This window comes from Crocodylus porosus, unplaced genomic scaffold, assembly GCF_001723895.1.
Source record: "Crocodylus porosus isolate Cpor-Errol unplaced genomic scaffold, CroPor_comp1, whole genome shotgun sequence".
Taxonomy (NCBI): Eukaryota; Metazoa; Chordata; order Crocodylia; family Crocodylidae; genus Crocodylus; species Crocodylus porosus.
In genome coordinates this window covers 39593210-39615065 of record NW_017728911.1, presented here as the reverse complement: position 1 = coordinate 39615065, position 21856 = coordinate 39593210, and the positions used below count along the sequence as shown (strand labels likewise).

The window sequence follows — 21856 nt, the reverse complement described above, 5'->3', positions numbered from 1 at the left end:
TCATAGGGGATGAAGTTTGGCCTCCTCTAAGCCTCACCCTCCTCTCTCTTCCAGATTTACAAAGTGAAGATATTCATGGGGACTTCCAGGGGCCAGCACTGTCTCTCACCTGCTCCAAAGCAGATGGAGTGCAAAGCCAACCATAAAACCACGGGGGAAGTTACCTGGTAAGGCTGTGGGGTCCCCCCCGAACAGGCGGTGGTTTAAGAGCAGCGCATCCTGCGACTCTGCCAGGGCTGAACGAGGTGACTGTCACGGTCGGACTCTGATCCTGGACCCGCATTGAGCTCTCGGACGTCTGGGAGGCGCCGCTACATATCGTGCATTTTAGTTTTCACGGGAATGCAGCTCAGTGCAAAGCAATAGTCTCACTGGTTCCCAGACCGTTGTGACCCCTGGCAGGAGGGTCTCACGCCTTCCTTGCAGGGCGATGGCTACGCAGGGAGCGCGGGCAATGCTGCGCGGGTGTAACAGATGCCCGGGAGAGGTCCGGGCATCCAGAGGAGAGGCAGGCACATTCCCGATGCCCTGGCTTGTCGGAGCGGATATCTGCAGAGGGGCCGGGATGGGTTTAGTGACGGACTGTGCGGCCTGGCTGCCCTGGCTGCTGCACTGAAGCTTCCCCGAGCCAGCAGCATCCTGAGGGCTTGTAAGGGGGGTTAACCAGATAGGGACCTTCCCCCGGGGAGTTAGGTTTGCCCCCAGGAGCATGATCCCGGGCCCCTGCGCACTGCACTGGAAAGGCAGCACTGAGGTCCTCCTGGGGGGCTCCCCCCCTCTACAGACAGCAGGAAGGAGAGGAGGGTAGGCCCAGATCAACCTCCTAGTCCACACTGGTAGGGAGTGGGCACAGGGCCCTGCGAGGCAAGGGCTGGCACAGGCAGCAGCCCAGAGAGGCAAAGTGACTGGCCCAGGGTCACACAACAGGCCAGTGGCAGGGCGAGACCTGGTGTGGGCGGCAGTCAGGGCTCTGCCCCCGGCCTGCCCCTGCCCACATGAGCCGGTGTCTGCTGGGGAAGCACCCAGGCATAAAACGGCCCCTGAGGAACGGCCCCAGGGGCCACAAGGCTGGGCCTGGCTCGGGGGCCGTGCTCTATCTGCGCAGCCTTTCGGCAGCCGGATCAGTGCTCATCCCCTACACATCGCCGACGCGGCGCGGCCTCCAGCTGCTTCCAGCTGCCGGAGCGACAGCGCGGTCCCCGCGGAGGAGCCTGCCAGGACGCCCCCCGGCCGCAGCTGCTGGAGGGGCCACGTCAGGCCTTCCTGGGGCTGCGTTCAAAAGGCTCCACTTAGAAGAGGAGAAGCTAAAATGGCTGCCCCCCCTTGCACCCACATCCGCCCCCCGGAGCTGGCAGCCTTCCCGGGTGCTCACGCAGCTCAGATTACCGCTAACCCGGCCCCACGCTGGGCCCTCAGGCCTGGACCATGCACCCGTTCCCGCTTGCAGATCCACCCTGACAAGTGTGTGAAGCAAGCGCAGGATGGGCGATGCCGGGGGTGGCTGCCACCGAGCGAGCACCGAGTCCGCGTGCAGCGCCGAGCACGCCGGTGACGCTCTGACGGCGGCTTCCTTTCCTGCAGCCCTTTCAGGCGCTGGCTCCCTCTCCATCCACCCAGCGAGAGAAGACGGGCAGATCCCAAGCACCCCTGGTTTCTCAAAGCAAAAGGCAGGGCCCAACGTCAGCCGCGCCAGCTGAAACCCAGCCTGCTCTGCCTCCGGTTTCCAGCCGGGGCTGGACCTGACCCGGGCTGCGCTGAGCTTTGCCCTCGAAGCACCCCGGCCCTTTGCTCGCCGCCCCGTTCCAGGGCGCCCGCTTGCTTCCACAAGCAAAGTTCGCAGCCACCAGCCCCGCTCCTCCCTCCCGCGACGGCAGGTATTCAGATGGGCCTGTGCTTTGCTTGCAGTCCCCGGGTAGCCTTGCTGGCTGCAGTGAAGGGGTCCCTTTGCTGGGTGCTCCTTTGAGCGGCCTCGTCCAGGACAGCGGCCACAGCGGCGCTGCTCTCCTCTCTTCCTTTGCAGCCTGGAGGCACAAGCCCATTTTGAAGGCAAGGAAATGCAAGTGCTGCCTGGGTCTGACCTGTTGGTGACACGGGCCCAAAGCCCCTGGGGTCGTTGGACTGGGACTAGCACCGCTGCTTCTTCCACAGGGAGGCACGACCTCCACCCCTGGATGCACCCAGCTCCTCATGGGGTGGGAAGACCCCCAAGCCAGGATTCAGTACAAGCCCCACCATCCTGGCTGTGCTTTGCCGGGAAATGGCTCATTCCCTGGGCGATGGGCCGCGGCGGGTGCCTTTGCGCTCAAGGCCAGCGAGCCCGATCCCTCCCAGCCCTTTGCAGCCTCCTGTTTTCGGTGTCTCGGTTGGCTTCCCCGGTGGACAGTTTCCCCATAAAATAAATGTCTCATCTGAATGAATCTTATTTTTTAAAACGGAAGCGTCAGCATATTGCGCAGGCAGCTCATAAAGCGACACATAAATCTGCCAGGAAATGCAGCTTAATACCTGTGTTTGTTTAGAGCAGCAATTGCTCCCCGGGGAGCCCTGGATAATAAAGAGAACATCCACCGGACAGTAAAAGGCGCCTGCCTGCCCTTAACTAAAGGCACGGCCTGATTGCATTCATCGTTACCAGAGGCGCCCGTTCTTGTACGGAGGGAGCGGGCGGAGACAGGACCCCAGGGCACTGAGATATCCCGCTGCCCAGCCTTGGGGTGCCAAATCTCCGAGCTCCCCATAGCCAGGAGAGGCAGCTGCACCAGCACATCCCCGGGAGAGCGGCGTGGGGAGACTCCTCCGTCTCTGGCACAACCTGCCCGGGTGGGGGGTCTGAAACACGGCTCCCCGGGGAGTGCAGCTCAATGCGTCGACGCCGGGCGGACCACCCTGATTCACGTGTCCCGTAAGGGCTAGCCCCGGGAAGTGCTGGGGGGCTGCGCTGCTCACACGCCCTGCACCCCTCTCCCACGCAAGTGCATTAGGAACTCGTGGGCGGAAGGGATGTTGAGAAGTCAAGGTGAGCTGTCTCCACCAGGCCAGCCAGGAGGATGCAGCGGGGATCAGGGCAGCCAGCACTGCAGAAACTCATCACGAGAGAAGCCAGTGCCCAAGACCGCGCGACCACGGCGGAGGGGCCTGTCCCGGAGCTGCGAGGAGCCAGCAAGGTGCAAGGGACAAGCTGGCCCCTGCAGCACTGGGCCTGGCTGCTATTCCCGCGCGCTGGGGCTGGGTGCGTGCGAGGCCGGGTGCGGATGGCCTGCCTCCCCCTCCCTCCCCGCTCGCGGGCCCAGGGAGCCGTGTTTGCAAGGGCTGCAGTGCACTCTTGTGGCCAAACGATTCAGCGGCGTGGACGTGGACGTGGCCTTGGCCCCCGCTTTGCAGAGAGGGGTCAGGGCGGCGCTGGCTCAGAGGCACAGGAGATCCACTGCCCCACCGGGCTTGGAGCTGCTGGGTTTCTTGGCATTTTTTCCACCCTCGAGGGCAGGTAAAAGATACCTTCCTGCCCTTTGTGGGTGCAGATGCAGTGACGGCCAGATTCACCGCGGGACCGGACAGGAGCTTGGAGGAAAGGGGCATCTGTAGCTAGGGAGCACGGCCTCTGCGTCAGAGCGTCCTGGACCTTCACTGCTGGAGGCTGCAAGGGACAGAGGAGCAGGGGGAAACCCTGGTCAGACGCAGGAATCAGACCTCGTGGTAGAGGTGAGACCAACTGGGTTTTTGCAAAAAACTGTCTTTACTGGTCCGACTCAGCTCACTCTGCTTCCAGCCTCCGCTGTCTGCGAGGCGACCGTCTGACCCGGTACGTGGCAGCTCACAGGCCACTGCCGACACTGGCAGATGCTCCGAACCAGCTGCTTCTCAGAGGCGCGTGCTGGGGAACATCGCCTCTGCCCTCGGCTTTCCCCCTCCCTGGGGATGAGCTATGGCCCCCCAAGTGCAGCTCCAGCTTGGAGGGCCCGTGACAGAGACCTGGAGACGCACGCGGCAAGCGGCACCAGCCGCGTGACAGACACCCACTGGCCCAACTTCAAGTGTGGGAGTCATCCCCAGTCGCGTTGCTCATGCAGAGCCAGATGCTTGTGCACCTATTCGATGTCGGAGCGGATTTTGGACACCCGAAGTGCAACTGTTCCACCCTGCTCAAGTCCGTGAAAATCTGCCAGTGCATCCACCTCATCTTGCCCTGAGACTGGGGCACAAAAAGCATCCAGGAGCAAGAGGACCCCCCCACACACACATTGCTTGCACTAGCTGTTTTTCAGGGATTTGAACAGGGTGGACTAGAATTGCACTTGGACGTCTAAGTCCAGTTATGCGCCTAAGAAGTGGAACAGGCTCTGGACTAGTTAATTGTAACCAGAAAGAGTCGTACCTCTCGTTACTGCGGGGTTGGGTCGTTGGGCTTCTTGTTGTTTTAGGTTTGCAGTAAAACCACAGAAAACATCCATGGAAAATTTTCATCCAGAAAGTTGTGCTGATACTTTTCTGGGAAGGGAGAATAATTTCCCAGCCACCTCGAGGGAGCCCAGAGCTGGCCCCGTTGGCCGCAGCCAGACCTGCGACGCTGGGGTCCGGATGGAGCCTAGCCCTTAGCAGAACCAGGGGCAGCTTCCCCAGCCAACCCCCCCGCCCACATTACAGGAGGTGACCTGGTCTTAGAGAAAGCCATTCTTAAACTGGAAACCCAGCGCGTGGCCCGCCTGCTCTGTGACACCCATGGGGGAACCTCAGGTTTGGTATCGCTCACTTCCCAAAAAGTGCAGCGACACAACCAGACGCACCCCCCGCTGCCAAAGCCCGCCTGCGTCTGCGTGCAACTTGCCGTGCACGGGGCGGAGTGCGTGGAGTAGACCCGAAGCAAAGCAGCCCCGTGCTGTGCTGACAGAGAGCCGGAAACCTCAATGGCACAGCTCTGCGGGGATGCAGCGGAGATCCCTCGCTGTGCTCGGGGTGGAAGCGTGCACCTGGCAGGGATGACTAACAGGACCTACCACCTCAAAGCCACGGGCAAAAGCCCTCAGGTGCTAAGCTGAGGCCTGGCCGGGCTTTGGGCTGCGTGCAAGACCCCCCAGTTCATGCTTTGGTGCAAGTTCGACACAGAGGAGCAGGGTTATTCACGCCAAACGGTGCTGAACTGACCCCTTCAGAGGCAGCCCCTGCAACCAGCCAGTCCTAGAAATGATAGAGAAGAGGGGCTGGGAGGGAGCTGCAGGGATCACGTCTAGTCCAACCCATGCCTGAGGCAGCATCAGGCCTGGGCAAACCAGCCCAGACGAACCCGTTGAGCAAAACCACCATCGGCCCTGACACCACACAAAACGTCACACCCTGGGGCCGTGGCAGCCAACATCCTGCATCTGTAAAAGGTTGTTAATATATGCTCAAGAGATCCTGGATAGAGGCCATGCCCCCGCTACAGAGGAAGGCAGCCCCCCCTCACCCCTCCCAGTCCGTACCAATCTGACCACAGGGTAAAATTCCTTCCTGACCCCAAATATGGTGACCCCGAGTGCAGGGGCAAGACCCTCTCGCCAGGACCCTCTGGCTTGGGTCCCAGCAGGAGCACTGGCACAGCCCAGTCCCCATCCCCAGCCCCCGAGGAAGCCTCAAAACCCCCCGACCCATGTAGCAGAAAGTGGGGAGGGGGCACCAGCAGAGCCCAGGGCCTGAGAAATCCCAATGGTAGAGCACAGGCAATGCTCTGCCTAGATCACCCCCCACCTGTGGCTGTCCACCCTCCCCTCACACACCTCCAGGGATGGAGAGTCCACCCCTTCTCTGGTGTCTATCCCATGGCCTCTCTGCTCCGACGGTGAAGAAGTGTTTCCCGAGATCCAGCCCAGAAACCCACTTTGCTGCAACTTCAGGCCACTGGTCCATGTCCTACCCTGTGCAGCAAGAGGCATGTCCAGGCGATGCCAGGTGTTCGCTGGGTGGGAAGGAGCCGTGCCGTCCCCTGCTCTCCATTCACATATGTTAGAGCTGCCTCCCTGCAAACCTACCTTGTAACCAGGCCCAGACGGTGCATCAGACTCCCGGCGGCCACCTGTCTACACTAGCGAACAACGGCAGTGGATGCAGCTCTCTGCAATATCAGCCGGATGATGGTATTTAGCAGAGACCAACCACCCCGGCCCAGAGATACCTGGACTTTGGAGATGTCCAAACCCCAGGAAGGATCTGGATTTTGGTCTGGGCCAGATCGAACCCTGGAGTGGAGCATCCCCAAGGTCAGGACCAGCTTCGTGTCCTGCACCTATCTCCCATGCAAACTGCCATCTTCCTCGTTGGTCCCAAGTTGCTCCATGAACTCTCATGTGCCGGCAGGTGTTTTGATTTCACAGACCCCAGTGCCAGGAGCCAAACCCAGCAGCCTAGTTTAGCCCACGGGTGCTAAGCATGGCAGAGCATCAGGGAGCAGCTCTAACCAAGTGGGGTCAGGAAGGAATTTACCTGGGGACGGGTGATACCGTAGCTGTGCTGCTCGTGCTTTCTCTAAGGTCCTGGATGCTGCCCGGGGCAAGACAACTCAGCACGGGGAGTTGATCCGGTGTGACAACATCAGTGTCCCATCCTGCCACCTATTTCTGCAGCTTCTCAAGGGCAGGAAGCTCCTATAATTGGGACCAGTTGGAAGTGCTGCCTCCACCTTCCCTGATCTTACCCCAACCAGGGAGCTCACCCGTATCCATCGGGCCTTCGTAGCACACAAGCGATGCCCGTGTGACTATCTTCGATGACAGTGGGACTGAGCAGGTCTGGCCAGCATCAGGTTCAGCATAGCACAAGTGCACTTTATTGGCAAAGGACTTGGAGAGCGTGCTCTGTGCAGACACAAAACTGTTCCCATTGCTTGAGGCGAGAGGACGGCAGGCACGATGCAGACAGGCAGCAAACACAGACATAGCACATCACCTACCACAGCAAGCTCCCACACGCGGCGCTGTCGCTGGCAGACGACACCAGAGAGGGTTAGAAATTTTCTTTGAAAAACCGGAAGCTGAACTGCTCGCAATGAGCTTTGACGACCTTAGCCAGAGCAGGAGACCCGCAGAAGAAGACTTGGACTTTCCCTTTGTTCTCCTCGGCAATCTTCTGAAAGACCTGCCAGAGAGGAAGGGCAGAGAGGGGAGGGGAAAGGAGAGCTCAAGGTCAGATTTTACAGCCAGCGCAGGCATCCTTAATGAACCGTCGGTTCCCTCGGTCTCTTCCAGCGTGAAGCATCGCCACGGGGTGCCGATCAGCGCAGCACCGCATGGACGGGAGCACCCGAGGCTCCTTCGCTTGCAGCCCCCCGTGTCAGACACGCCACCACCTCTGCTGCCTGCGCTGCACGGACGGAGCGGTCTCTACGTGACGGGAGGAACGACCGCCGCTCTGATGCCAGAACCACGCGCAAGCCTGGGGCAGACACGTCACCCTCCCTGGTCACGCATCACTGGCCTCAGGGTGGCTGTGCTCAGACAGCAAACTTTTAAACACCGATTTGAATGGGAACAGGAAATCACCCGTAGACTGAATAAGTTTGGTTTAAACAGGGACTGCACTATCCGGGTTAGCTTTCACGACCCCTTTTCTCCTATGGGTTTATTGTTTGCTTGTTTGTCTCTTCTAGCGCTGCCCTGCTCCTCTCTTCTCCCTCCCCGCCCCACTCCCCTCTCCTACGTGTTCAGGTTTCTTTCCCTTTATACACTGCTCTGTGCATGTCCTGTCACGGCATCTGATGCAGTGAGCTAGAGCCCACAAAAGATTTTGCTGAGTGGATGGATGGACAGATGGACAGATAATCTACTTGGGTTAGTCTATATGGTGTAGGTAGATAATCTATTTGGGTTAGTCTATACAGTGTGGATGGATGGATGGATGCTCGACTTGGGTTAGTCTGTATGGTGTAGGTAGATAGATAAATCGATAGATAATCTATTTGGGTTAGTCTATACAGTGTGGATGGATGGATGGATGGATGGAAGATCTACTTGGGTTAGTCTCTACGGTGCAAATCTGCCCTGGCTTCTACTTGACTTCGCACTAACACAGCAAACAATGTCTCTCTAGTCTATAAGTGCAACTCTACCCTGCTTGCTATTGAGCAAACCTCCCACCTGCTACTGCGGAAACTCTTAGGTAAGGACACAGACACCAGGCTTGTGTGCTCGATTCTCCCCATACAGCTCCTTGCTGGCTGCTCCGGCTTGTCTCCTGTGCCCTGGGGCTCAGCCTGTCCAGCAAGTATCGCTCCAGACAGCGAAGAGTATCGTTGAGTTGGCTTCCTGCCCCGTTACCTTGCTCCAGTTGGGGCGGCCTGGCTGGGTTCTGGTCCTCAGCCCCGTGATGGAGTCCTTCTTTTCTTTCTTCGCCAGGAGGTCCAAAGCCATCTGCAAGCCGATGGCCTTCATGTCGTTCTTGCCCAGGGCGGACGTCATGTACATGTGCATCTCTAGGAAGCGGCCTAGGCACGTGAGGGAATCAGCGCAACAGCTGAGTGTCTGGACCTCGGCTTGTGCGGACAGGATGACTAACCCACGAGGCCTCCACCCCAGAGGACCACCCAACCCTACTATCTCTCAGCACGGGAGGATGCCTCCCGGGGGGGGCAGCCGCAACCACATGCCGCCAGCAGTCACGGCTCCCGGTGCTGAGAGAACAGGACAGGAGCTGGTCACCAAAAGAGCAGCACCCACCCCGATAGCACAGGGTGGTGCAGCAGATAGGATCCTATTTGCTGGCAGGACCCAGAGGAAGTTGTCGGCAGGACCCTCAAGGGGTCATAGCTAGTCCAGGCCCTGCTCCAGGCAGGATCAACCCTGGCTAAACCATCCCAGCCAAAGGTCTGTCCAACCTGCTCTTGAGCATTTCCAAGGGTAGAGATCCCACAGCCTCCCCACCCTCATCTCCTCTCATCTCCACCCTCAGTTTCCCCTGCTGCAGCTTAAAGCCATTGCTCCTAGCTTTGCCTTCTACAGCCTTGGAGAAAATTCCCATCTCCATCCTTTCCATAATCACCCTACAGGGATTTGAGGACTGTTGTCAAATCCCCTATGCAGTCTTCTCCAGACCAACCTCTCCTCTCCAGACAATTTTAGCCCCCAGATTTCTTCCCATCTGACATAGGACACCTGCCAGGCTTGGTGGCAGCAGCCAGGGGACCATGGGCTGTGCGCCGACCCTTCAAGCCATCACCCTTTCCACTGGCCCGACAGCACGGAGCCAGGACTGGGCACAAAGGCCGCGGCCGACACGTGCCCCCGGCTGCCTCTCCCTGCCCCACTCCCTGGGCAGCACAGACTCTCCACTGGGGCATCGGGGGCATTTGCGATGGTCCAGGCTGGTGCTGTGCAGCAACCGCAGCCAGCAGGATTCTCCGGCCCAGCCTGCCGCTTACCTCCGGGCTCCTCGTCAGCCTGGTCCATCTCCAGCCTCGTCAGCAGGCTGACGAACCACTCAAAATATTTCTGGTCCCGGTTTATCCAGATGAAGTCGACCTGCAAAGTGCCACCGGAGCTTGGGGACGTGCTAGAGGCACCGTGGCAGGGAGCGTCATACCGCGAGGGCATCGTTGCTCCTTGCAGCACCCATTGCCCCGAAAGGGGTGGAAGATGAGCACTGGAGAGCAGGTGGGAGCATGAGGAGAGTCCTGCCATGGCCAAGACTCCTGGGGGCAGGGGCAACTCTGCCAACCCCTCTAAGCCAGTGCCCCACTTGTCCCCTCAGTTGTTATTGCTTAAAATATAGCAGCCAAACTGGCTGCAGCCACAGTCCTATAAGGGCTGCACAAAGGCACGTGGGCAGCAAGTCAAGAAGAGACCTAATTTAAGGACAAGCCCTAGGTCCAAATATTTCATGGCCCTGAAGCCCGACCCTACCGCATTGCTCTCAGCTCCTCCAGACCGTGACCTCACCTTCCTGAGCTTCATGTCATCGTCCTTGAGGGTCTCGCACCACGAGTAGCTGCAGTCGGGACAGTTCTGCTTCTGCATGCGATACCTAGGACGATGCAACACCCTCCACGTTGGCAAGGAGCTTTCCAACGCCAGCGCTACGGCACCCTTCTCATCCGGGAAGCTGGCGTCTCCCAACCTCTAGGACTCCACAACTCCCGACTTGCAACAAACCCTTAAAAAGAACCTCACCCTTTTTCGATAATTAGGTCTGGATAATGCCCCCATCCACCTGCCGGGAACACCTCTTAGCTTAGAGTAAAGCTTCCGTGAGGTTTGGGCGGATAAATGTGGTTTGGGGAATGTCTTTGCAGCTCCCTCTAAAGAAGATCCATGAAGGCGTCTGTCTCAAGCAGGGTGGAATGAGATTGTGCTACAGCCTCAGTTTCCCATCCGGAAAATGGGGTTAGAACCTTCCGACCTCGCACGCGGGAAGGTGGAGAAGAGTGGCTATTACACACACGATGTTTCTGGCACCTTAAATCAACTCTAAGGGTGTTCATCTGGGGTGGAAAACTTGCACGCAGGCAGCCTATGGAAAGCCATACACCACTGACCTGTACATGATGCTCTGCAGAATGGAGGCGAAGGGGGTGATGCCGATCCCAGCCCCGATCAGCACAGCGTGCTCTGACGTGAAGATCCGCCGCGTAGGGGTACCATAGGGACCGTCAACATAGCACTAGGGGGAAATACTTGACCATGTGAATTTGCCTCAGAGTCACAGAGATCGTTTCTGTGCCTGTGCTGGAGGGGGCAACGCCAGGCACACGGATGGATCAAAGGGGTCTTGCCCTTGCCCTTTGCACACCTCCAAAAGCCCATCATTCACAACTGAGGCTCACGCTTGCAAGAAGCTGAAGCCTTGCAATTGCATCTCTTCTGTGTTCAATGTAAATCAATGGCCCCGTGACAATCAGGTCCAGATTTATCAAAGAGCCCAGGATCAGATCTTCAGGAGTTCGACACCCATCGTTAGCAACCTCGGAGCTCTCTGGCCAGAGATCTGGAGGCCTGGCTGGCTTTCCGGCCAGGCCCAGCCATGCTTGGTCCTTGCTACAGGAGTGGGGACAGGAGTACGTGCCAACCCTGGAATATGCCTCATTTAGGGGACCCTGTTGCCCCCTAAACTCCTATTATCCGTAGTGTAGGAGCACTGCAGGGGACCTCACTTGGGTCAGAGAGCAATGGTCCGCAGTGTAGACGTGCCCAGGAGATCTGTACACCCGCTTGCCCTGCCCCTGCAGCAGTCTCACAGCACTCAGCACAAGCAGCCAGGCCCCCTAAGCAACAGGGTGAATTAGCCTGCCCTGAGCTTCCCCACACCATGGGCATTCATTAACCAAAAGGGCTAATTAGCCCTTTTAAGCATGTCCACACTACTCTGCTGTGACTGCGACATGCAGAAAATATGGCTTTATCCCGGGAGCTGGAGGGCTCCGATGCATGAGTCTGGGCCCCGAAGAAGGAGCTTTCAGTGGGGAAACGATGTCCCAAGTCTTCAGTGGATTTGCCTGCACTCCGGGACCTGTTTGCACAGCGCTGGAGGTGGGTGACGGCTTGAACCAGCGATGCAAAGGAGAGTCTTACCTTAATGTTGCAGAACAGGTGGTTTCCCCCCGACTTGGCCGGGACCTATTATGCAAAAAAACCAACCAAAAACCCATCAACCAAAATGTTCTTAACCCCTTTCCAGCTTGAGTATTCAAGTTGCTTTGACTCTGATGCTCTGGTAACACCCAGCTACTTATTTCCAGTTGGCTTGAGCAGGGCAGGGACATCCATCCTGGTGATATGGCTCCTGCCCCTTTTGCTGTGACAAATGCCCCAAGACTAAGTCACACATCATCTTCTTCTAGCAACGAGCCCACCGCTCGGTTTCACGCCAGGCGGGCGTACGACGGCTCTGCGGAGAGGGGTAGCATCCCACGTGCATCCCAGGCTAACAAAATGTGACCCGTGTTGAAAAGAAATGGCGCAGGCCATTAGCTCACAGCGGGGGACTTTCAAAGGTCTAAACGTCTGCTCTGGGGACAAGTAGATGTCTGGGCAAATTAGCTAGATTGTCATCCAATCAAATATGGATTTAAAAAAACAGTAATTATCTGAATTCCCACAAAGGCATCGTTAGTGAAGGGCCGGGGGAGGGCAGAACAGATTTACAAAAATGTTGATCCCACTGACAACGGCAAGGGGGCGGGGGAAATCTTGGCACATGGCAAGAGCGGATAATAGTTTAACTGCAACAGGGAGAGAAACTCATTAAAACGGTGCGTATAAATTCTTTATCTGTAATGACTACTCCGTCAGCTGTGACAGAATCAATATCCTGAGAGCTTTTCATATCAGATGATAAAAGCCACTAAACGTGGCTCTCAAACTTCCTCGCATTAGTATGATTTACATCTAATTTTAGCTTTATTTTTTTCCCTTGAAAAGAGAGAGAGTGAGAGCGAATGAGCCTTTGCTGATTTAAAAAGGTCTTCGTGTTTGTTCTTTGTCTCTCTAAACGCTCTGCTCGTGATGACTGTATTATGACACATTTTAGCTTCCTCGTGGAATCTCTTCCAAGATTCATAAGAAGGAATTCATCACAAAACCCCGGCACCTCGTCTCCTTACGTGACGCTTACCGCCTGGTGCAAACCAGCAGCCAACGCAGGAAGCGCACAAGCTATCCACCGCCCGCACTAGTATTTCCCTCCGCAGAGGAGAAAAGGAGACCGACGAGCGGCACCAAGTCCATCACGGAGGCCTCGACCCAGAAAACAATGCTAGGTTTGCTTCATGGAAGCACATGAATAATCCCGCTGAAATCCATGGGGATAGTCACGGTAGGGTTGCCAACTCTGACTAAAGCTATTCCAGGACATTTTTTTTAATCTGAAAATATCCTATTAAAATCTCCCGGATTGGTTTCAATAGGCACTGGGAGAGGGATGCCGATGCCGGTAGACTCCTGGCCAGTCTGGGAGGGCTGGCAACCCTAAACCACGAGCCTCACATTAAGCACAGACGTGTTTACTGGTTTAGAAGGACCTTAACTACCCTTCAGACCACCTCACCCAGAAGGCTCCCCAGTTTCCCCCCTTGCTCGGCCAACGCAGGGTGCCACGAGGCATCCTGGTAAATGCAGGCCAGTGGGAGAGCCGGGCCCTCCATGGAGAGCTGGGTTAGGAGGGCCTCAGACTACAGCTCCCAGGAGGCATTGCAGCATCCCTTTCTGAAAGAAGGGCTTCTGCTCTTGGCCAACACCTAAAACCCAGTTGGGGCGTGTGTTGGGGTTTTCCCCATAAAAATGAGCGTTGAAGCCAATGCTCGTTGCAAGAAGAGCTCCAGTGTCTCCCGAAACACGGTCTGGTTGGAAAAGCCCCACCAGCCCCCGGACACTCGCTCCGGCTGGGGAACGCGTGACGAGCTCTTCACCTTTCCAGCATCCACCCAGCCGTGATACAGATCAGATACGGTAGGGTGTCTTGACAACTGATGAAGAGCCCTTACGTCTCTGGGATGAAGGATCTCTTCTTCAGACTTTTGGGCACAGGTGAGGTCTGCAGATCCGCAGGCAGGTTTGGTGGGTTTGTAAGACGTCAGCTCAATCGCTTCATCCTTTGTGGTGGCCACCGGGCCAGCTGAACCCGAGGACCCGAACAGGAGATCCTAAAGCCAGGGGGAAAGACAGTCTTGCCGATAGAAACGCCCCTGACCCTGGGGTCTGCATTGGGAAAGGAGCGAGTGCAAAACCCTGGACGTGGCCTGCTCAGCTCCCACCCTCTGAGACAGGATGTCAGGAGAGATGGACCCAGGGTCTAACCCAGCTAAGGGTGGTCCCAACTAGTATTTTAATCATCCTGAGTATCATGCCCAGCTGGTACAGACCTGCATCCATTTCTGGCACCTCTTCTTTCTAAGACTGTGGGTCAAGCGTTTCAGTGCCAGGCCAGGCGGTTCGGGCTGCCTCACGTACTCGTACAGCCTGTTGGTCCATTGTCCCAGAGACCGGATATGCAGCCAGATGGTATCTGCCAAATGCAGGCCGACCATTGTGCAAAAATAATGGCCCTCACGTTGCTGCTTGGATCGCGGGAAGCACGTGCTTGCCCCGAGATCCTGCAGGGATGGGTGTTCAACGCGGTAGTTTTATGGTCCACCAAACAAAGTCACTCCAGGGAAGATCTAGAGGTGGCTTGGGCGACTCCGGACTCTGCCCCGAGCCTCAGAGAGAGCAGAACTGGGTGCAGCACATGAAGCTAAACGCGAGCTTTCAAATACAACGGAGGAAGCAAAGGGGGATGCTTATATGTCATCCCCGAAATCCTTTGCCCCCCATGTAAACCGGCAGCTGCAAGGCACCGGCCTATATCGTTGCAAAGCAGTAAGCGCTTTGGGGAAGCTCTTCCCTTTCTGTGCAGGCAAGCCCCAGCTGTGCCAAGGAGAAGGCCGGCAGAGCAGCCAGAAAGGTGGGAGAGAGGAGTCTGGCCAGGGGCGGGCAGTGGGCATCTCGGATCAGCTAGGACATGCGCATCTACAGTGGGGAGGGAGGGAACATGGAACAGGGCAGGGAAACCAGCCTCTGGACCGATGAGGAGCGGTGTGGTTTATAAACGCCCTCTGCATCCAGATCCAGATCTGAAGGCTGCAAGTCCAGTGATTAATGAAGGGAGTTTTGGGTGTTGAAACCACCCCGCCAAGCCTAGCTCACAGGCTGCAAAACCTCACGGCACCATGGAGAATGTTATCTGACTGCCCCGTGTAAGCGTGCGTGTCTATTTTAGCTGCTTGGGGGGTTTCCGGCAGTACCTTGCTGCTCCGGAGCACTGCTGATGGTGAAAGGATGCCATTCGTACGCAGCGATGGCTGGGATGTTCAGGTAGATGTAGTCTCCGGGCTTGTAGTGGAAAGACTGTGGTCTCTTAATCACCAGATGAGTCACCTGGGTTGAAAGCATGAGCAGAACCATGAGTGCAGCCTGCCACAGTGAGAAGCAGGGGAGGCACCCGACCAAAGGGTTGTTGAAGGGCTTGGCGTGAATTGGCCTCTACCTGGGGCTAGTTAGCATAAGGAAGTGACTAGTGTTTGACCTGTGGCTATCTCGCAGGGAGGACGGCAGAGGGAGCTACACCGGGGCGCAGAACAGGTGCATGGCTCGGTGCTGGGACTTTTGGAGGGTTAACCGCTGCAGAGTCCCCACCCCGCCTCAACCACCCTCTCCATAGCATCAGTGTGATGCAGATGCTAATGAGGAAGGGGAGTTCAAAGCAAAGGAGCTGTCAGATGTGCGCACCCCTGGAATTAGCAGGGCAAGGAGATGTTCACATGCATGTGTTCACGTGCATGAGATAACATACGTGAGCTGACGTGTGTGTAGAGTGCATCTAAGAGGGGCCCGGAGTAGGGACGACATGGGAAGAGACCCAAGTGCCTCTGGCCCTGGCTGTCACCCCCTCCAGGGACCGCCCAGGGGATCAGGGAGTCAACAATGTCACAAGCAGTGCTCATCACGACTTAGGTCTCCTTTGCCTTCCAATTTGCTGTGCGGGCACATCTCATCCAAGGTCTGCATAATGAGTCAGGAACAGGTGGAAATAGCACCCAGAAATTCCCACGCCTTTCTTTCCAGTCCCACGTGCTCAATGGTGGGGTGGTTTTAAGGGGTGTTTCCCTTCCCAGCCTTCCCGGGTCATGCTGGGACACACCTTGGATGGCAGGAGGTTGATTTCCACGATGGACAGCCCCCCGATGCGCGACACAGCAAGGCCAACGATCTTCTCCGTCACGAAGAGGCACCCCGGCACGACAAACCACTTCCAGAAATGCGGGCCGTGGAGAATCAGCAAAGCCCAGAGCGGGACGTAGGAGAGATGAGTCCAGTAGAAGACCTGCAGGGCAAAACAGCAGCTGCTCGGTGGAGACCCTGACTGGCTGGTAGAGACGAACAACAGCCAAGACTAACGAGCAGAAGAGCAGCAAGATGCAGCCCTGCCGCAGGCGTCATTGCTGTGTAGCTCCAGCTCAGCTGTTCTTTTCCTGGCTGTTTACAGGCACGGGCTGAGCCTCTTCTTCTCTGTCCCCCCAGGCAAACCACCCCAATAGCAAATGAGCAAACAACCCCACCCTGCAGTTAAAAACCCAGGAGAAATCAGGGCTCCCTGCTGCCTTGGACTTCAAATATACGCTCAGACCACGAAAGGGCCGTTTATGTCAGTGGGGCCAGCTGGGATTGAAGCAGAGCGCTTCCCTTAGTCCCTCTGGAGTTCTTGCTTTGCAAAGCCCCGGTTCCTGCCCCCCAGGTCTCCAGTAACTGCCCCAGCATGGCTGTTATAAAACCCAGGGAGAAGCAGGTCCCTCGGGCACAAGCCCTTGCGTGGGGGGAAGGTGGTGGCACCACCTGGAAGCGAGAGCAGGGCAAATCCAGGTACCTCAAAATGGCCACTCCTGCGAACGAAGGTGCTGGAGCACAGGAGCATCAGGGTGATGAGGAGCTGCAGGATGATCCCCGTGACGGAGGCGCTTCCGCCCACCCAGCCGATGCCGGGGTGCGTGGTGAACAGGTACTCCCAGAGGGAATAGCAAGCCTGGGTCTGGGCCAGCCTGGCTGAGCACAGGGAAAACAGCCCACGCCAATGGGATTAGCTACTGGTGTCATCCAAAGGCAAGCTCAGACCTGCCCCCCCGCCCCCCACGGGAGGCGTGCCTCCTCTCCGAGCAGTATTTATAGTGGAGAGGCATTAACACCCACAGCGGGGCCGAGGCCCGGCACTCACCGAAGTTGCCCACGTGGGCGCCGGTGTGGATGGTGGCGAGCGCGGCCACCACGTACCCCACGAGCTGGTGGAAGACGACGTTCTGGTCCAGAGGCAGCACTTTGGCCACCCAGGTGGCTCGCAGCCAGCTGAGGTAGCGCCGCAGCATGAGCACCTGGGGGCAGACGACAGGCTGAGCTCCCTTCCGCGCACGCTCCCGGCCTTCCTCTCCGGTGCAAAGAGGGTGGCATACCAGGCCACTGAAAGCCGGGGAAACGGGGCGGCCCTGGGCGTGGGAGAGCTCTGCTGCCTGGAGCACAAGCTGGGCACGTGGACAGCGTGATGGGGGCTCTCAGGGGCAAGGCTGTTTGCTCAGCTGCTGCCTCCTCAGCAAGGGAGAGGATGTGTGGCTCTTTCCGGGGCACCGGCCTGGCCACAGGGTGGATGCATGGAGGCACCAGCGGTCACTGTGTGGCTCCCGTCCTCAGCACCGTGGCTGTGAGAAAACTCCCCTACCCCACCCGGGACCTCTGGCACCCAGGAGCTCTTCCCCCACCGGCAGGACGGCCCGGCTTGGGAGAGACGCAGGACTCACGCCAATGAAGGTGCAGTTGAAGTTGAGGCACTGCCCACACCCCCGAGCCACTTGCACCCAGCCCCCGGCACCCGCGTGCCGGAGCGTGGCGAGGACGAAGAGGAGGATGTTGGTGCCCACGTAGGTGCCCAGGAAGAGGAGCTTGCTCCGGTTGTTGTGCCAGTATGCCGGGGTGAGGTAGCGCGGCCGGCGGCTCCGTTTCTTGTGCGCGGGGGGCTTGAGCCAGTTGGCAGCGCTGTTGGGGAGGAGAGGAGCAGGGCTGGGGCTGCAGCTGGCACCACCCGTGCTCGACCATGCTACATGATACTGCTGAACCAGCTGGTCCCCAGCCTCACCACATGAAGGAGGTGCTGGCTTTCCCTTGCAAGGCTGTGGCCGGGGGGCGGTCAGAGAGTGCAGCCTCATGGCACTGTTCCTAGGACCCCCTCGGGATTTATGCCACTCCCCTCTGGAGTGAACGCAGCCTGTGGCATCCTGGAAGCCCATGAGTTCCCAAATGCAAAGGCCTGCTTTGGGAGGGATCCCTGATGCCCAGGCTGAACAGGATCCAGCCTGGTGGTGAAAGGAGCACACACAGACTCAAGGGGGAAAAATTAAAGGCTCCTGTCCGTGACTGATTGGCTGCAGACATGCATAATACAAACAGGGGGAAGGGCAAAGTGCAAATGAGAGAGAATGATTAGAATCAGGACCCCCATGGGAGGATCTAGGATTTTGAAAAGGGGAGTGCAGAAGGTAAAATGCATCATCCCATATAACACAACACACTCTTTTCTCCAGATCAAAAGAAACACGAAACTTTATTAACACGCTAGGGGCCTAGGGCTGCATTAGTAGTTTAAAATAGAAACAAGAACAAATTGCTTCATTGGAATGAGTTAAAAAAAGATCTGCAAGGCCGTGAAATAAGAGCTATGTTACCAGGAGCAGCCAACAGACAGCAGAACTGCAGAAGGAAAGCTAGCTTGATTAGTGGAACATCGAGAGCATTAAAAAGCAGAGAGGGTCGTTAACACCTGTGGAATGAAGAGTTTAGAATGACTCAGGGAGGTGGTAATGGGCCATGTATTCAATTGACTTTTTCCCTGCTGTCTAAATAGAAATGCCACTGCCACTGCCAGGCAGGTTGTTTTAAACTTGGCATGGAGCAGGAATCAAAGGGAGGCGCGGCTGCACCATCACCCCCCACCAAAGCTGCTACCTTATAGTCAGGTTCTCCATCACCTCCGGGAAACGTTCCAGCTCCTCCTTGAGCTCCTCGAAGGTGATGGAACCGCTGTGGTCCTTGTCGGCTGATTCGAAAAGTGCCAGCGTCAGGTCATCCAGCTTCTCCTCTGGCAAGGAGATGGCGCTCTCCCGCAGGCAGGACTTCAGGACTGTGCGCAGCTCATCCGGGTCGATGGAGCCACTACCTACGAGGAAGGAGAACTTGCACCCAGCGCCAGCCACAGCCACAGAGTGCTTATCCTGTGCTACTGAGATGGCCGACAGAAGTGTCCTTGCTGGTGAACCGGCTTATGGAAAGCCCGGGGGCTTTTAGGCCTAGCTCTTGCCTTGGATGCAGAAAGAGGCCTCCTCCTTCCCTTCACCTAGGACTTTCGTAAGGAAGCCGCTCCACTGGGGCTAATGCTGCATGGCTGCTAATAGATTAGCCAGCATATCTGTCTGCGATTGGTCTAATTCTGATGCCCCTGCAAGGGACCAATGGGGAGCAACTGCGTGGAGGATGCGCGTGCCAAGCTTCAATCGACAGGGTTCACTGTCACAAGGTGTACACAGACATCCTCCGCCAGACGCAAACCATCATGGTGAATTCCACTGGAGTCTCAGTTTTGGAAAAACTCGGAAGTTTCTATACCTATTTCCACCTTTCCTAACGTAGCAATACAGACAGCATTTCACACAGAGACTCGCACATGTTGGAACTGCAGTACTTGACCAAATGAGTTGTTCTGATCCTCAAAACTAACCCCCTCTGCAAATTTCAGGTAGGGACAAGGAAGGCAGACCCCTGGCTGCAACTCTGCCCTGGTGTCTCTGATCGAAACAGCCGCTGTAAACGCCGTTCGTCACCAACATGGATCTTTCAGTTTGCTAGAGAAAGATTGTTATCGCCTTTGACAGCGGGTGTTCTTCACCGGGTAGTTTGAAGAAGGGGTTTTCCGCACATGTGCTGTTGTGAACGGTCTGAACTGCCTGCCTTTTGTGATTTCTGTTGTGTGGCTGGTCCTGTGCTTTCTGTCTGCTCTGAACATAAAAACTACCATTTACTGGGTCCATCTGGCCCAGTCTCCTGTGTCACATTGCGGGCAGAGAGCGGATCCTGAAAGGGAGAATGAACAAGGGGTGAGCAGGGTTTTTCCACTGTTCCTCTCTCACTTCCAGCCTCTGGTTACATCAGCGACATTTTTGAAGATGAGAATAGCAAACAGCGTGCTTTCCATGAGGAATTTTTGGGGTGGATAATCATTCACACTAAAATCTGAGGGGGAAAATGAGATTATTTTATACACGTGCAAATGCACACACACATTTTTCAGGGTCTCACCATCCACGTCGTAAACTTGGAAGAGGAATCTCAGCTTGTCTGTCTCATTTCCATGTATGAGCAGGTTCAGGGCTTTCAGGAGCTCATCTAAACTGATGGTTCCACTCTCGTCCGAGTCAAACAGGGCAAAAAATCTCTCCGCAAAGAAAGACTAGAGGAAGGGAAAACAAATTTTCAAAACCAGTTGAGGGGCCTTCCAAACTATGAATTAAGAGCATGGACATCTGGAATCATTATTACAGATTTTATTCTGTAGTAAATGTATTCCCTATTAAGTAGCAGATGCACCACTGGTGCAAATGCCATAGGTGCAAATGTAGCATCTGGCCAGTAGTAACATCGAGCAAACTCTCTCTCTCAACTGACCTTGAACTAGGGAGCAGACATGTAACCAGGACACTAGCATAACTTCCACCAGTGTAGTTACTCCCCACTTTGCAAGAGGTAAACTTGCTCCCAAGTGGAATCATAGATTCACAGAAATTAAAGGCTAGAAGGGACCTCGAAAGATCAAGTCCAACTCCCCCAGGCACGAATAGTGCTGAGATCAAATATATAAATAATATATAAGTAATACATAAATTCGTTTTTGAAATTGGTACCACTCAATTTACAAAATGACTCACACTGCATAACACTGTATGTATGTCATGTGCCCAACTCCATGCTTTCCCCCAGAATAAAGTCAAGTTACTCTGGGGTAAGCGCGTCATGGGTCCACAACCGACTCTTCCACTTTTGCACTGTCTTACACAAATCTTTCCGCAACAGGAGCTGAAGACCATGGCGATCGAGGAGCGTGTAGGGTGGATACTGAGCACAACCGAGGGCTGCAGCAGCAGTTGGGCTGCGCTAGCCGAGTTACCCTGCATGCTTGTAGCAGCCTCACTTCATGAGCACCGTGCTCATCCGAGCTAACACGCCCTACTTCTCAAATAGGTTTTGCAGCTAACATTGAACTCTGTACTGCTGTGGCTGGACTACGACTGGCCCCTGAGTTAGCTGGCTTAAACTGGACATGCATAGTACATGGGGGAGGTGGTGCTGTGGTGGCTGCAATGTGGAGACACCCTACTCCTTCACCTGTTTCCAACAGCTGCTAATGATGTACAGCAAATATTATGATCATCCTCCAAGGTTTCTTTCTAACCCTGTGTCCTTAGCTCCTGCTCTTTTAATTTTTTAGCTTCTCCTCGTGTAATGGAGCTAGGGTAATGGGTTGCAGGCCAGTCCCGCTCTACCTGCATTGCTTTGCACTGGCTGGACCCTGTCGCCTGGGCTCAGTCCCTGTTCCCTCCCCGGGAACACAGAAGCACTGCTGAGTTCCCACCCCCAAGAAGAAACGTGCCTCCTTCACTTTAAGCGCCGTCTTGAACTCTTCCAGGTCGATTTCTTTGTCCTCGCCAGCGATGCTCTCAAACTGCTTGGTCACCCACTGCAGCCACTCGGCGTCGTCATCGGCGCTCATGGTGGCAGGGAACCTGCAAAGGGCACAGAGGGGAAAGCCTCGTCACTGTCAAGGCTGCGGGAGTTGGCCGATGTGAAAACCTCTCAGCAGGACGGGAACTGATTTGGTTTGATCACGTGGCGGGAATCGGTGCTCAGCCCCTTGTGCTGTTTGGGGCATCGCCCCAGCCCACATTTGCATTGCTCTCTCATGGACTGTGAGCTCCTGTAGCTCTCAGCTTGTGCACTTGGCCCTGGGAGAAGAGAGGGTGCATTTGCTTTCCTTCTCATGAGCCCTACATTCAGGATAACTTCGAGATAGACCAGAGCCTCCTGGCAGTTGTTCCAGTCTGCTGCACCCCACGTTGGGGTATCTGACCCCTGCTTGACTTACATAATTGTCCTGACTATAGTGCAGACAAACATCTCGGCATCAGACAGGTGCCACGGCGCAGACTAAAACAGCTTGTTCATGTAGTGATGGCACCCAGATTCGTCCATCTCTCACTGCCAAGCCAACCCACAAAGGCGTTGCCTAATCATCAGTGCTTCTCCTTCCATGTGACCTTTCCACACAAGGCCAGAGG

The 21856-nt window shown here is 56.2% G+C and overlaps 1 protein-coding gene across 1 annotated transcript; it reads right to left on the bottom strand.

Moving 5' to 3' along the window:
* Window positions 1–3290: 3290 nt before the first annotated feature.
* On the bottom strand, window positions 3291–21295 carry NOX5 (NADPH oxidase 5). Its single transcript, XM_019533951.1, has 17 exons — window positions 21172–21295; window positions 19824–19974; window positions 18477–18687; window positions 17276–17510; window positions 16702–16855; window positions 16357–16532; window positions 15634–15816; window positions 14738–14870; window positions 13817–13959; window positions 11529–11573; window positions 10496–10620; window positions 9900–9984; window positions 9383–9482; window positions 8283–8449; window positions 6960–7104; window positions 6454–6920; window positions 3291–3634 (listed from the first exon to the last, which is right to left on the bottom strand). Exons 1-15 carry the CDS (start codon window positions 21289–21291, stop codon window positions 6973–6975), a joined length of 2160 nt encoding a protein of 719 aa, XP_019389496.1. The 5' UTR covers window positions 21292–21295; the 3' UTR covers window positions 3291–3634; window positions 6454–6920; window positions 6960–6972.
* Window positions 21296–21856: the final 561 nt, after the last annotated feature.